This window comes from Hyla sarda, chromosome 6, assembly GCF_029499605.1.
Source record: "Hyla sarda isolate aHylSar1 chromosome 6, aHylSar1.hap1, whole genome shotgun sequence".
Taxonomy (NCBI): domain Eukaryota; kingdom Metazoa; phylum Chordata; class Amphibia; order Anura; family Hylidae; genus Hyla; species Hyla sarda.
Window position 1 is genome coordinate 166,873,529 of NC_079194.1, and position 14,160 is coordinate 166,887,688.

The 14,160-nt window shown below is 42.3% G+C and overlaps 1 protein-coding gene across 1 annotated transcript in view; it reads right to left on the reverse strand.

Moving 5' to 3' along the window:
• DNAJA2 (DnaJ heat shock protein family (Hsp40) member A2) overlaps nucleotides 1-14,160 on the reverse strand; it is a 33,565-nt gene that overhangs the window by 8,679 nt on the left and 10,726 nt on the right. The window contains exons 2-4 of the mRNA XM_056525722.1: nucleotides 11,276-11,335; nucleotides 3,584-3,807; nucleotides 3,425-3,505 (exon numbers count right to left, since the gene is read on the reverse strand). Of these exons, the coding sequence (XP_056381697.1) occupies nucleotides 3,425-3,505; nucleotides 3,584-3,807; nucleotides 11,276-11,335 (365 nt within the window). The remainder of the gene's footprint in view (nucleotides 1-3,424; nucleotides 3,506-3,583; nucleotides 3,808-11,275; nucleotides 11,336-14,160) is intronic.

A 14,160-nucleotide genomic window follows, 5' to 3' on the forward strand; every position in this document is an offset into this window, starting at 1 on the left:
TCTTCATTTTTTACACTCGCATGTTCTTGTGGACCCAGTTATTGGATTTTTACAAGGGGTAAAAGGAGAGAAATCTTCCTAAAATTTCTCTTGAGTAAGCACATACCTCATATGTCTATGTAAAGTGTTCGGAGGGCGCAGTAGAGGGCTCAGAAGGGAAGGAGCGACAGTGGGATTTTGGAGAGCGAGTTTTTCTGAAATGGTTTTTAGGGGACATGTCCCATTTGGGAAGCCCCTATTGTGCCAGGAAAAAAAAAAAAAAAAAAAACACATGGCATACCATTTTGGAAACTACACCCCTCAAGGCACGTAACAAGAGGTCCAGTGAGCCTTAACACCCCACAGGTGTTTTACGACTTTTCGTTAAAGTAGGATGTGTAAATTATTTTTTTTTCTCCACACTAAAATGCTAGTTTTCCCTCAAATTTAAAATGTTTACAAGGGATAATAGGATAAAATGCCCTACAAATTTGTAACCCCATCTCTTCTGAGTATGGAAATACACCATGTGTTGACATCTACACTACAATGCTCAGAAGAGAAGGAGCGCCATTGAGCTTTTGGGAAAAAATTTTTGGAATGGAAGTCAGGGGCCATGTGCGTTTACAAAGTCCCCCGTGCAACCAGAACAGTGGACCTCCCCCACATGTGATCCTATTTTGGAAACTACACCCCTCACAGAATTCAATAAGTGGTGCAGTGAGTATTTAAACCCCACTGGCATTTGACAGATCTTTGGAACAGTGGGCTGTGCAAATGAAAAATAAAATTTTTCATTTTCACAGACCACTGTTCCAAAAATCTCTCAAGACACCTGTGGGGCATAAATGCTCTCTGTACCCCTTATTACATTATTGAGGGGTGTAGTTACCAAAATGGGGTCCCTTGGGGGGAACCATTGTTCCTGCACTATGGGGGCTTTGTAAACACACACGGCCTTCAATTCCGGACAAATTTTCTCTTAAAGCCCAATGGCGCTCCTTCTCTTCTGAGCATTGTAGTGCACCCATAGAGCACTTTACATCCACATATGGGGTATGTTCTTACTCAGAAGAAATGGGGTTACAGATTTTGGGGGGCTTTTTTCCTATGTTCCCTTGTGAAAATGAAAAGTTTAGGGTAACACCAGCATTTTAGTTAACATTTTTTTCATTTTTCCATCCAACTCTGAATTTTCATTAAACACCTGTGGGGTGTTAAGGCGCACTATACCCCTTGTTATGTTCCGTGAGGGTTGTAGTTTCCAAAATGGGTTCCCATGTGGGTATTTCTTTTTTTGTGTTTATGTCAGAACCACTGTAAAATCACCCACCCCTGTGCAAATCACCAATTTAGGTCTCAAATGTACATAGTGCGCTCTCACTCCTGAGCCTTGTTGTGCGCCCGCAGAGCATTTTACGCCCACATATGCATTTTGCTTTTAACGCTTGTGAAAATAAAAAGTATGGGGCAACACTAGCATGTTAGTGTAAAATGTTTTATTTTTTTACACTAACAAGCTGGTGTAGCCCCCAACTTTTCCTTTTCATAAGGAGTAAGAGGAGAAAAAGCCCCCCAAAATTTGTAGTGCCTTCTCCCGAGTACGGAAATACCCCATATGTGGCTCTAAACAGTTTCCTTGAAATACGACAGGGCTCCGAAGTGAGAGAGCTCCATGCGCATTTGAGGACTAAATTAGGGATTGCATAGGGGTGGACATAGGGGTATTCTACGCCAGTGATTCCCAAACAGGGTGCCTCCAGCTGTTGCTAAATTCCCAGCATGCCTGGACAGTCAGTGGCTGTACGGAAATGCTGGGAGTTGTTGTTTTGCAACAGCTGGAGGCTCCGTTTTGGAAACACTGCCATACAATAAGTTTTTCATTTTTCAGGGGAAACAGTGTATGGGGTTGTATATGTAGTGTTTTAACCTTTATTTTGTGTTAGTGTAGTGTTTTTAGGGTACATTCGCACTGGCGTGTTACGGTGAGCTTCCCGCTAGGAGTTTGTGCTGCGGTGAAAAATTTGCCGCAGCCCAAATTTGAAGCAGAAAACTTACTGTAAACCTCCCCGTGTGAATGTACCCTGTACGTTCACATGGGGGGGGGGGGGGGGGGGGGGGCAAACCTCCAGCTGTTTCAAAACTTCAACTCCCAGCATGCACTGACAGACCGTGCATGCTGGGAGTTGTACTTTTGCAACAGCTGGAGGCACACTGGTTGGAAAACCTTCAGTTAGGTTCTGTTACCTAACTCAGTATTTTCCAACCAGTGTGCCTCCAGCTGTTGCAAAACTACAACTCCCAGCATGTACTGATCACCGAAGGCCATGCTGGGAGATGTAGTTATGCAACAGCTGGAGGTACACAACTACAACTCCCTGCATGCCGAGAGATGTTTGGGCATGCTGGGATTTGCAGTTTTGCAACATATGGAGGGCTACAGTTTTAGAGAACACTGCACAATGATCTACAAACTGTGGCTATCCAGATGTTGCAAAACTACAAATCCCAGCATGCCCAGACAGCAAACAGCTGTTTGGGCATCCTAGGAGTTGTAGTTTTCAAGATCTGGAGGGATACAGTTTAGAGACCACTGTATAGTGGTCTCAAACTGTACCCTCCAGATGTTGCTAGGCAACTCACCGACTTCCGTAGGATCCAGCCGCACGACATCGTCGCCTGCCGATCTCCATCACCCGCTGCCTCCGGATGGGTAAATGGTCCTCTTCGGTTTCCCCGTTCTGCCCCACCTATTGTGGGTGGGCAGGACAGGGAAAACGAAAGTTAAACACCCCCCCCCCCCCCGTTCTGCTGTTGGTCGTCGCTTCTGGCGACCAATAGCAGGGATAGGAGGGGTGGCACCCAGATCTGTGCTGAGGTACAGTTGACCAGTTGCCCTTAGCAACCAGATTGCTTCTTTCATTTTTGAAAAGTTCTCTGAAAAATGAACTTGTCGACTTCTGTCTGCACAAGTTTCGATGAATCTCCCCCAATATTCTCTCAGCAATGCTTCTATAGGAGAATGATTCCACAATACAATTTGTCTGACAATTCAGCCCTAAGCCCAAAAAAAAAATGATGCACATCTGATCTAACAGACCACCTGTGAGCTAACTATTGTGATAGGATGCATTCTACATTCATTGATACCTTGCTGTCAACTATTAGAACATGAAAGACTTCTACTTGATACCAAAGGTTTGTTACAGTTTGTCCAACATACAGTCCCCTGTGCATTAGGTCTGTACAGTCTCCTCTGCCCACTAAACTCACAGACAAGCAGAGAGCATGAAAATTACGGGGGGAAAAAAGTATATTAGCAGGTAGCAAAACTTTCCAGCATTCAGAGTAAGCATTATTCTGTATACAAAACAAGCTAAATGGAAGAGCCAAATAACTGAGCAGCTTGAAATGATGCTTCATACAGCCTGGTCAAGAAACTCACCCATTACAGGAACTGCACAGCACATTCTTACTTAGCTGAAGTTTGGTTGTCTTTCCATTGTATAAATCTTCTAATGATACTCTACAGAGGAGAAAAGAATAGAGCAGTTATATAGGATAAGGGGTCAGACTGTAATACCGCCAGTAAAGTGACACTCACTTTAAAGGGTGCATCATGTCCTCTCCTCTCCGTCTACCGTTGCGACTTCGACTCTGTCCACCCATGAAACCAAACAGACCACCACCGAAAATATGGGAAAATATGTCATCCATGCCACCGCCTCCGCCACATCCTTCCCGCAGGCCCTGCTCCCCATATCGGTCGTACAGCTCTCGCTTCTCTGGGTTGGACAGGACTTCATAGGCAAAGCTAATTTCTTTGAACTGTTAATCAGAAAAGAAGTCTGTAAAGAAAAGATCTCCCCTCCAAAGCTAGGACAAGTGATAATAGTGGTACATCAGGATGAAGAATGGTCTCCACTAAAAAACAGCTGATACTATGTTACAGTGTGGTGCGCTATCTTTTTATACTTAAATCATGTTCATTTTTTGGCCAGTGTGTGTGTGTGTATTTTTATTATGCAATTGGTGATTACGTATTTGTCCATATTTCAATGAAAATACATTTTAAAAATATATTTTGATACTCCATTAGTGTGGCAAGCATGCGTGTTAACCCCTTAAGGACCCAGCCATTTTTTGCACATCTGACCACTGTCGCTTTAAGCATTAATAACTCTGGGATGCTTTCATTTTTTATTCTGATTCCGAGATAGTTTTTTCGTGACATATTTTACTTTATGGTAAGTGGTAAAATTTCGTCGATACTTGCATCATTTCTTGGTGAAAAATAATATGAAAAAATTGAATTTTTTTAAAATTTATTATTTACTTTGAAGCTCTCTGCTTATAAGTAAAATGGATATTCCAAATAAATTATATATTGATTCGCACTTACAATATGTCTACTTTATGTTTGCATCAGAAAGTTGACATTTTTTACTTTTGGAAGACATCAGAGGGCTTCAAAGTTCAGCAGCAATTTTCAAATTTTTCACACAATTTTTAAAATTGGAATTTTTCCGGGACCAGTGCAATTTTGAAGTGGATTTGAAGGGCCTTCATATTAGAAATACACCACACATGACCCCATTATAAAAACTGCACCCCCCAAAGTATTCAAAATGACATTCAGTAAGTGTGTTAACCCTTTAGGTGTTACACAGGAATAGCAGCAAATTGGAGAAAATTCTAAATCTTTATTTTTTACACTTGCATGTTCTTGTAGACCCAGTTTATGAATTTTTAGAAGGGGTAATATGAGAGAAATCTTCCTAATATGTGTAACCTAATTTCTCTCGAGTAAGGAAACACCTCATATGTGTATGGAAAGTGCTCTGTGGGTGTACTAGAGGGCTCAGAGGGAAAGGAGCGACACCAGGATTTTGGAGAGTGAGCTTTTCTGAAATTGTTTTTCGGGAGCATGTCACATTTAAGAAGCCCCCATGGTGCCAGAACAGCAACCCCCCCACGACATAATATTTAGGAAACTACACCCCTCAAGGAACGTAATAAGGGGTACAGTGAGCCTTAACACCCCACAGGTGTTTGAAGACTGCTAGTTAAAGTTGGATGTGTAAATTATTAAAATTTTTCTTCACTAAAATGCTAGTTTTCCCCCAAATTTAAAAATGTTTACAAGTGATAATAGAAGAGATGGGGTTACAAATTTTGGGGGGGCACTTTCTCCTAAGTATGGAAATACCCCATGTGTGGACGTCAAGTGCACTGCGGGCGCACTACAATGCTCAGAAGAGAAGGAGTCACATTTGGCTTTTGGAAAGCTAATTTTGCTGAAATATTTTTGGGGGCATGTTGCATTTAGGAAGCCCCTATGGTGCCAGAAAAAAAAAAAACACATGGCATACTATTTTGGAAACTACACCCCTCAAGGAACGAACAAGGGTTACAGTGAGCCCTAAAACCCCACAAATTTCCGCTGAAGTTGGACGTGAAAATGAAAAATGGGATTTTTTTCACAAAAATGCTGGTGTTACCCCAAATTTTTCATTTTCACACCCCTCACAGATTTTAATAAAGGGTGAAGTGAGCATTTACGCCCTCATAAGTGAGGGGGGGGGGGTCCATTTTTCTAGCACTATGGGGGATTTGTAAACACACATGGCCTTCAATTTCGGACACATTCTCTCTCGAAAACCCCAATGTCGCTGCTTCTCTTCTGAGCATTGTAGTGCGTCTGCACAGCACTTTACATCCACATATGGGTTATGTTCTTACTCAGAAGAAATGGGGATAAAAATTTTAGGTGGCTTTTTTCCCCTATTCTCCCTTGTGAAAATGAAAAATTTTGGGTGACACCAGCATTTTAGTGAAATGTTTTTTTCACATTTTCACATCCAACTTTAACGAAAATTCGGCAAACACCTGTGGGGTGTTAAGGCCCACTATACTCCTTGTTACATTCCGTGAGGGGTGTAGTGTCCAAAATGGGGTCACTAACCTCCAGCTGTTGCAAAACTATAACTCCCAGCATGCACTGACAGACCACACATGCTGGGAGTTGTAGTTATGCAACAGCTTGGTGCACACTTTTTCATAGAAAAATGTGCCTCCAGCTGTTGCATAACTACAACCCCCAGCATGCACAGACTACCAAAGGGCATGCTGGGAGTTGTAGTTGGAACTCCAGCTGGTGCAAAACTACAAATCCCAGCATGCCCTTCAGCTGTGCATGCTGAGAGTTGTTGCTAAGCAACAGCAGGAGGTGAACAGGCCTCACCTCCTGCTGCCTGCACCGCCGGGACCATCGCCGCTGCTTCCACCGCTCCTGAAGGGACCCCTGCCGGACCAGGGAAAGGTAGGAGACCCCTGCCGGCCCCGATCGCTGCCCAGCAGAACAGTGATTGATCGGTTGTTCCGACCAATCACTCCTGCTGGGTAAGGGTGAATGGGGCTGTCTCGGACAGCCCCATTCACCCTTTTTTTCCCAGGTCACCAGAGACCCCATTGTCCCGGAATCGCCCCTTAACTACAAGGAAGCCAGGGCGTACCCATACAAGACATGTGTGGCCATACCACATTATGGTAATTTTTATATATAGCAGTTTTATCAGTATCTTTTAGTGTTTTTTTTTAACCCCTTAACGACGCAGGACGTATATTTACGTCCTGCGCCGGCTCCTGCGATATGAAGCGGAGTCGTGCTGCGACCCCGCATCACATCGCGTCGGTCCCGGCGCTCATCAACGGCCGGGACCCGCGGCTAATACCACACATCGCCGATCGCGGCATTGTGCGGTATTAACCCTTTAGAAGCGCCGCTTCTAAAGTGAAAGTGAAACTATCCCGGCTAGTCAGTCGGGCTGTTCGGGACCGCCGCAGTGAAATCGCGGTGTCCCGAACAGCTTACAGGACACCGGGAGGGACCTTACCTGCCTCCTCGGTGTCCGATCAACGAATGACTGCTCCGTGCCCGAGATCCAGGCAGGAGCAGTCAATCGCCGATAACGCTGATCACAGGCGTGTTAATACACGCCAGTGATCAGCATGAGAGATCAGTGTGTGCAGTGTTAAGAAGTTTACAAAAAGTGTTAAGATCATTTAACCCCTTCCCTAATAAAAGTTTGAATCACCCCCCTTTCCCCATAAAAAAAAATAAAAGTGTAAATAAAAAAAAAATAAACATATGTGGTATCGCCGTGTGCATAAATGTCCGAACTATAAAAATATATCATTAATTAAACCGCACGGTCACTGGCGTACGCGCAAAAAAATTCCACATTCCAAAAAAGCGTGTTTTTGGTCACTTTTTATACCATTAAAAAAATGAAAAGTGATCAAAAAGTCCGATCAAAACAAAAATCATACCGATAAAAACTTCAGATCACAGCACAAAAAATTAGTCCTCTTTCCGCCATGTACATGGAAAATTAAAAAAGTTATAGGGGTCAGAAGATGACATTTTTAAATGTATACATTTTCCTGCATGTAGTTATGATTTTTTCCAGAAGTGCGACAAAATCAAACCTATATAAGTAGGGTATCATTTTAACCGTATGGACCTACAGATTAAATGATAAGGTGTCATTTTTACCGAAATATGCACTGCGTAGAAATGGAAGCCCCCAAAATTTACAAAATGGCGTTTTTCTTCTATTTTTTCGCACAGTGATTTTTTTTTCCCGTTTCGCCGTGCATTTTTGGGTAACATGACTAATGTCACTGCAAAGTAGAATTGGTGAAGCAAAAAATAAGCCATAATATGGATTTTTAGGTGGAAAATTGAAAGGGTTATGATTTTTAAAATGTAAGGAGGAAAAAACGAAAGTGCAAAAACTGTAAAAACCCTGAGTCCTTAAGGGGTTAAGGGGGGATAGTTCCATATTCTACACATTAAGCTTATGAGTACAGATTTGTTCTTTTGGACAGTTATATTGTAGTGATTCTTGCCAATCTATTCTTGAAGGATGAAGTCCACTTCCTAACATGTATATGTGTAGACCCAAACTATTTGCTAAGTAAATGGTGACTGAAGAAGACATTGTGGTGGTCAGTACATTCTTGTTTACGTCCAGAGGTGATAAACCTCTGATATTTTAGAAATACATGAGGTGCATGTGCAGCTGTGCTAGTGGTACTAGGTCAGGAAAGGTTTCTAGTCACCAAGCGGGTATCATAGCCCTTACCAACGCCATGCCATATGGCTCTGACATGTTGGGAGGTTGCACAAATCCAAAGGTCAGTTCAATACAAGATGCCTTATGTGGCAGTTAAGGAGAATCATTACTTAAATCCCTTGAGGAAGCAGCAAATTTTCATTCAGATTTTCTTTTTAGGCTTTTAAGAGTCATATGAGATCATGTATGAGGGCTGTGCAACCAATTGTACTTTGTAATGACATACTACCCAGAGAAAAAAATGGAGCTATTCACACAGAACAATCACGTGAAAATAATATACTCTTTATTGGTACAAATAGTGTAACAGATAATAAAAGCATATGTTTAAGAAGACAAGGAGGAATACAAGCAACAGAAGACTGCAACCTGGCACATACAGTGCAGCATCCAGGGACCTCTGGTACTCAAGCAGTGTGGTTGGTATAGTAGTCCACAAGTTGGTTGGTTTGTAACAATCTCTTTCTACACAGGCACTGTTCTATTGTAACTTCTGTCATGCAATCCTGTATTTAGAGCAATACATAACTGCCCTTGGACTTTGGTCCATTATTATTAGGATTACATGTGAATATACAGTATTTCCTATACTCCTGTGCTATTACCATTCCTTTTATCCACACTATATATATTTTTATGCTCATGCATTGATGCCCATGATTTATTTATTTTTTAAAAGAAGGACCGACGAGCGGTGCCCCGTGTATTACCCCAAGAAAAGCGTTGGAGGTGAGGGAGAAAAGGGGGTAACCCCACAGGGCTTATAGATGGCCGCTCACCTCTAAATAGAAATAACAGGCATATAACCCAAATATTTCAGGGTACCATCAACGTAGAGTTGCTGATAGGTCTGTGGGTTGCAGGTGCCAACCCAGATCGTCCTGCGGATACGTAGAGAGGAATGAGGCAAAAGAACCCTTAGAACACAGCGCTGCGACTCTTGGAGATGGAAATGACGAAGTCCAGGTTGTAGTAAAGATCCTCAGCAGGACCATTTATTGAAAGAATACAATAAAAAAAGGGTCCTGCCTAAGATTAGCTCACTTCCTATTAATGGCTGCGCGGACGGTTATACCCAGGCATTGGAAGAGTCCCCTCCCTCCGACCATCTCGGAATGGTACAAGGAAGTTCTTCTTTTCCTGTGCCGGATGGAGGAGTTGATGGTAGACAGAAAAGATACATTTCAATCTGGCAGCCCATGCTAGACTTCAATGACTCTCCCCTCTACACCGCTGGGGATAGCTCATGAGAAGTGAACCTGCTTTACTTAACCGACTGAGGTTTCCTTTGGAGAATGAGGCTGGAGTCGTGAGGTTGCGTTGACTGGATCCGTTTGTGGTGAGTGCACTGCTTTCTTTAACCATACTCTTACTGTCTGAGTGTTTCCTCCCCATTTGCCCCCGGCTTTGCTACCCTTCCCCCCCTTCCTCCCCCCCCCCCCCCCCCCCAATGTCTCTCCTTATTGTTTCCCCTTTTTTGAAACTTTTTTAATTCTGAAGATCCATTAGCTGTAGTGTCTGCACTGTTATCATAGAGGTTACATATATTGAGACTGGAGTCTTTTTGTAGACGGTCTACACTCTTGTTATTTCAGTGCTCTATGTACTGCTCGCTTTACAGTCATTGTGGTTTGTTATAGCTCGATATTACTGCACTGCTATGCTTTCAATGATGTATTCCTCATGCAGACCCCTGCTGTTTATTACTGTATTAATAAACATTTTTGTTTGAATAAAAAAAAATCAAAAACAGGGTCCTGATCTGAGGAAGGGAGGGCTCCAACCGAAACGAGTAATCATCTCTTTTTATTGTATTCTTTCAATAAATGGTCCTGCTGAGGATCTTTACTACAACCTGGACTTCATTTCCATCTCCAAGAGTCGCAGCGCCATGTTCTAAGGGTTCTTTTGCCTCATTCCTCTCTATGATTTATTTATGTCCCACGTTGCAGTCTTCTGTTGCTTGTATTCCTCCTTGTCTTTTTAAACATATGCTTTTATTATCTGTTACACTATTTGTACCAATAAAGAGTATATTTTCACAGGATTTTTTCTCTGGGTAGTATTCTTCAATTGGAGTCTATATTGCAGGCGATATTTTACACAAGTGGGGAGACTCATTTGTTTAGCCTTTTTTGGTGTATTACCCTATAATGTCCTGTAATCACTGAGCGTGGCACTTTATGAGTAAAATATTATTTTTAGTCCCCGGAGTGTGGAGTTTTTATGTTCGTTTTTTGTGTTTGTAATGACTTAAATGATTTAAATAAAAATATTTTAGTTGCCTATACTGAATATTGTCATGCTACTGCATAGCATTACTCAGTGTCATCAGCAATCTACTAATAGTCTACTAAAGGTTATGTTCACACAGTAGAGTTGCCGCAATCCTGCAAAAATATTTCAGCACAGCATGCTAAACAGATTGGCAGAATCCATCGAAATTCTAGACCCATTGACATCACTGACATTCTGCCATGGAATTCTATAAAGTATAAGACTGGTCTAAGATTTGAGGTATGAGGAATTTCCACAGAATGCCTGCCCAAAAAATTCTGTCGTGTGAATGGAACAGTGGAATCGCATGTGAATAAATGCACGCTAATTTCCAGCGGAATTCCAAACAGTTCCGTCATGTGAACATAGTTTAAGACCCTGGGACCCACACGGACTAGGTGAGGAGACCTCTGGTGGGCATTTACAATGATTGGACCCAACGTAAAGGGGTTAAAAAAAAAGGTGCTCTTACAGCAGGTGGGGTTGTCTATTTAGTTTTCAGCATACTTATGACAGGCTTTCTGATTTTTTTTTATAGACTGCAAACTTTTTTTTTATTTATTTTTTTAACCCAAAATCTTACAACTATCACAACTCTTACACCACAGTATGTAACCCTGAAGTAACTGGTTGGGAAAAGACAATATTAAGAAATGGGAAAGCTCATAAAAAAGGGAGACAATGACATGACCTGCCTATTATGAGCAACAATGACATTGTCACTGATCTCTCGTCATATCAGCAGCCACTGACAATACAGTACATGATGCCCATGCCTCAGGGAGCACAATAGAAGCCTAATGTATTGCAGATAATGACATGGTGCATTATTAATAAGACAAAAAAACACTGATACTGAATGTGCCTTGTGCACTTACCTTGTCTCCGGCATTTGGGTTCTTGTCTGGGTGATATTCCTTGGCCAGCTTGCGGTAGGCCTGTTCATAAAGGAAAAATATATACACAGATTACTACACAATATACAGATTCCAGTATGTTCTCTTACAGACTACAATGATCTTCCTATTCAAATAACTAGAGGGGACTAATGTGGGAGAGGGCATGTTTACCTACTAGATTCTATATAGACAGAACCTACAAAAGAAATCAAATCATTTTGATAACATCCCTCTTACCTAGACAATATACATATGCATGGCACAAGATTCATGTGGATTCTGTAGCAGATTTGACCCGCTGCAATCAATGAAATGTGACAGATTTTCTAATCCGCAGAATACCTAGGACTCTAATATCCTTTTCATTTACAAAGTACTGTGCTTTGCTGCAGTTTTTTTTTATATGAATATCAAAACTGTCACACCCCCTCCCATAGGCTTGCATTGAGGGGGCGGAGCCGTGACATCACAATACTCCAGCCCAGTGATCAGCAGTCATCAGACCTGGAGCGAACACGCTCCCGGGGCTGATAGTAACAGGGTGCTGCGTGAAAGATCACAGGGGTCCACAGCGGCGGGACTCCCGCGATCAGGCATCTTATCCCCTATCCTTTGGATAGGGGATGAGATGTCTTAGCGCCGGAGTACCCCTTTAAGAGCCAGAGTAAGTTTGCAATGCTCCTAATTAATGAGTGAGTGTGCACCAAGATACCAAAAATACAAGCAGACTTTCCAAAACTTTTCACTTAATTCCCCAAAAGTGCTGTACTGTCACCGTCGCTGTAGGAGGATGTCTATTCTACTTTAATGGTGCAGCTGTTGCTTGGGCATATCAATAAACTGTTCGAGAACCCATTGTGCACAGGCTTTCTTGTATCTGAAGTGATCATGCATTTTAGTCAGTCACATGGCTGTCTTACGTAAGTGCCACAGCTTTTCTGCTATGTGTACTTTTCTGCTATGTGTACCTTTTACCCTTGGAATATACTTACACAAGTCGCTTTGATGTTTGCAAAAATTGCGCCATTATGCCACAGTAATGGGGAGAAAATAATGAATGTAATTATACCCCAAGTTGGTCTGTCAGCCATAGCAATCCTTTAGTGACAATGCAAAACATTACTGATGAGCTGGTGCCAAGACAGTGCACCTGATGGTACGGCAAGGTGCTGGGCACCATGTTTAGCTAAGAAACCCTGCTGATTCCAATGTATTTGCTGTGTGACTCAGAAGCAGACATGTGACATACGTGACTACAAACTTACACATCACAATGTTCCCGCATAAATAACCAACATCAAACAGGAATAATTACATGTGTCATCAGATGCCTGGATATGAGGAATCAGGTCACCACAGGACATTGTGATTAATCCACCCACAATGACAAACATCATTTAGATTCTATTTGTCCACCATTTTATTTTAGTTTTTTTGGGGGGCTGGGATGTATTTGCCCCACATGTGCATTTAGAAAGTTCTAGCACCATTGTCCCAAGTTATGGAGGATAGTTATGAATCGGATTTTAGAAGCATGAAAAGTAAATAAGAACTATGGACGTAAAGTCTGGACACACAATGTTAATGCCAAAGGCACAACCAGATTATTATTAGGATACGACAGATGCAACTAAATCCCCTGCAGAGATCGCAGCCAACACTGACATCATGGATTTTCCTTCCTGCTGTGACATCATTGTCTTATTCCCAGGTGAGTGATGGATTACAGTATCAGAGTGATAAAGAAATCTCTGCTTCTCATAATGCTGCTGTGATGCTGTCATGTCTGTGGCGCTGCTGTCATCAGTGCATTGGGAAGATACGTATGTATCCAAACCATGATACAGCACTATGGCCGACATTTATCATGGTCTTTAGACTGTTTTTTGTGTCTACAAAAGGCGCAAGCAGGGTTTATTTGTGCCTTTTTTGCACCTTTTGGTTACACATTTCTGCTGATTTTGAGTTGCAAGCCACTGATTTTAGCAATACACATGATATGGACGGGTTTTTATCAACTGTGCCTTTTTGTGAAAGGTTGCAATAAAGGCGCAAAGCCATTGAATAGTTGCTAAAACTCCACCAGCTCAGACTCCGCTTTTTGCTGTATGTGAAGAGAGAAATTTCAGAAAATGTGACCTGCAAAACATCAAATGCTCTGTGACCATTTAATAAATTTGGTTCTCCTACACATTACCAGTACACAAAAAGAAGGTGTAGAAAAAACTGCTTCACTTACACCTACAATGATAAATGCCGGCCCATGACATTAACCCCTTAAGGACCAATGACATACCAGTACGTCCTGAGTCCTTTCCCTTTCTATAACGCTGTGGCCCCGCGTCATAGCGGGTCGGGCCCGGCCTCTAACAACGGCCAGGACCCGTGGCTAATAGCGCGCGCCAGTGATCGCGGTGCCGTGCGATATTAACCCTTTAGACGCGTCGTTCAAAGTTGAACGCTGCATCTAAAGTGAAACCATGCCGGTTAGCTCAGGGAGCTGTTTGGGATAGCCGCGGCGAAATCGTGGTGTCCCAAACAGCTGTTAGACACGAGGAGGGTCTCCTACCTTGCAGTCTGGTGTCCGATCGCCGAATGACTGCTCAGTGCCTGAGATCCAGACATGAGCAGTCAAGCGGCAGAATCATTGATCACTGGTTTCCTATGAGAAACCAGTGATCAATGTAAAAGATCAGTGTGTGCAGTGTTATAGGTCCCTATGGGAGATATAACACTTCAAAAAAAAATAAAAAAGTGAAAAAAAAGTGAAGATAATTTAACACCTTCCCTATTAAAAGTTTGAATCACCCCCTTTTCCCATAAAAAAAAACAAAAAACTGTGTAAATAAAAACAAACATATGTG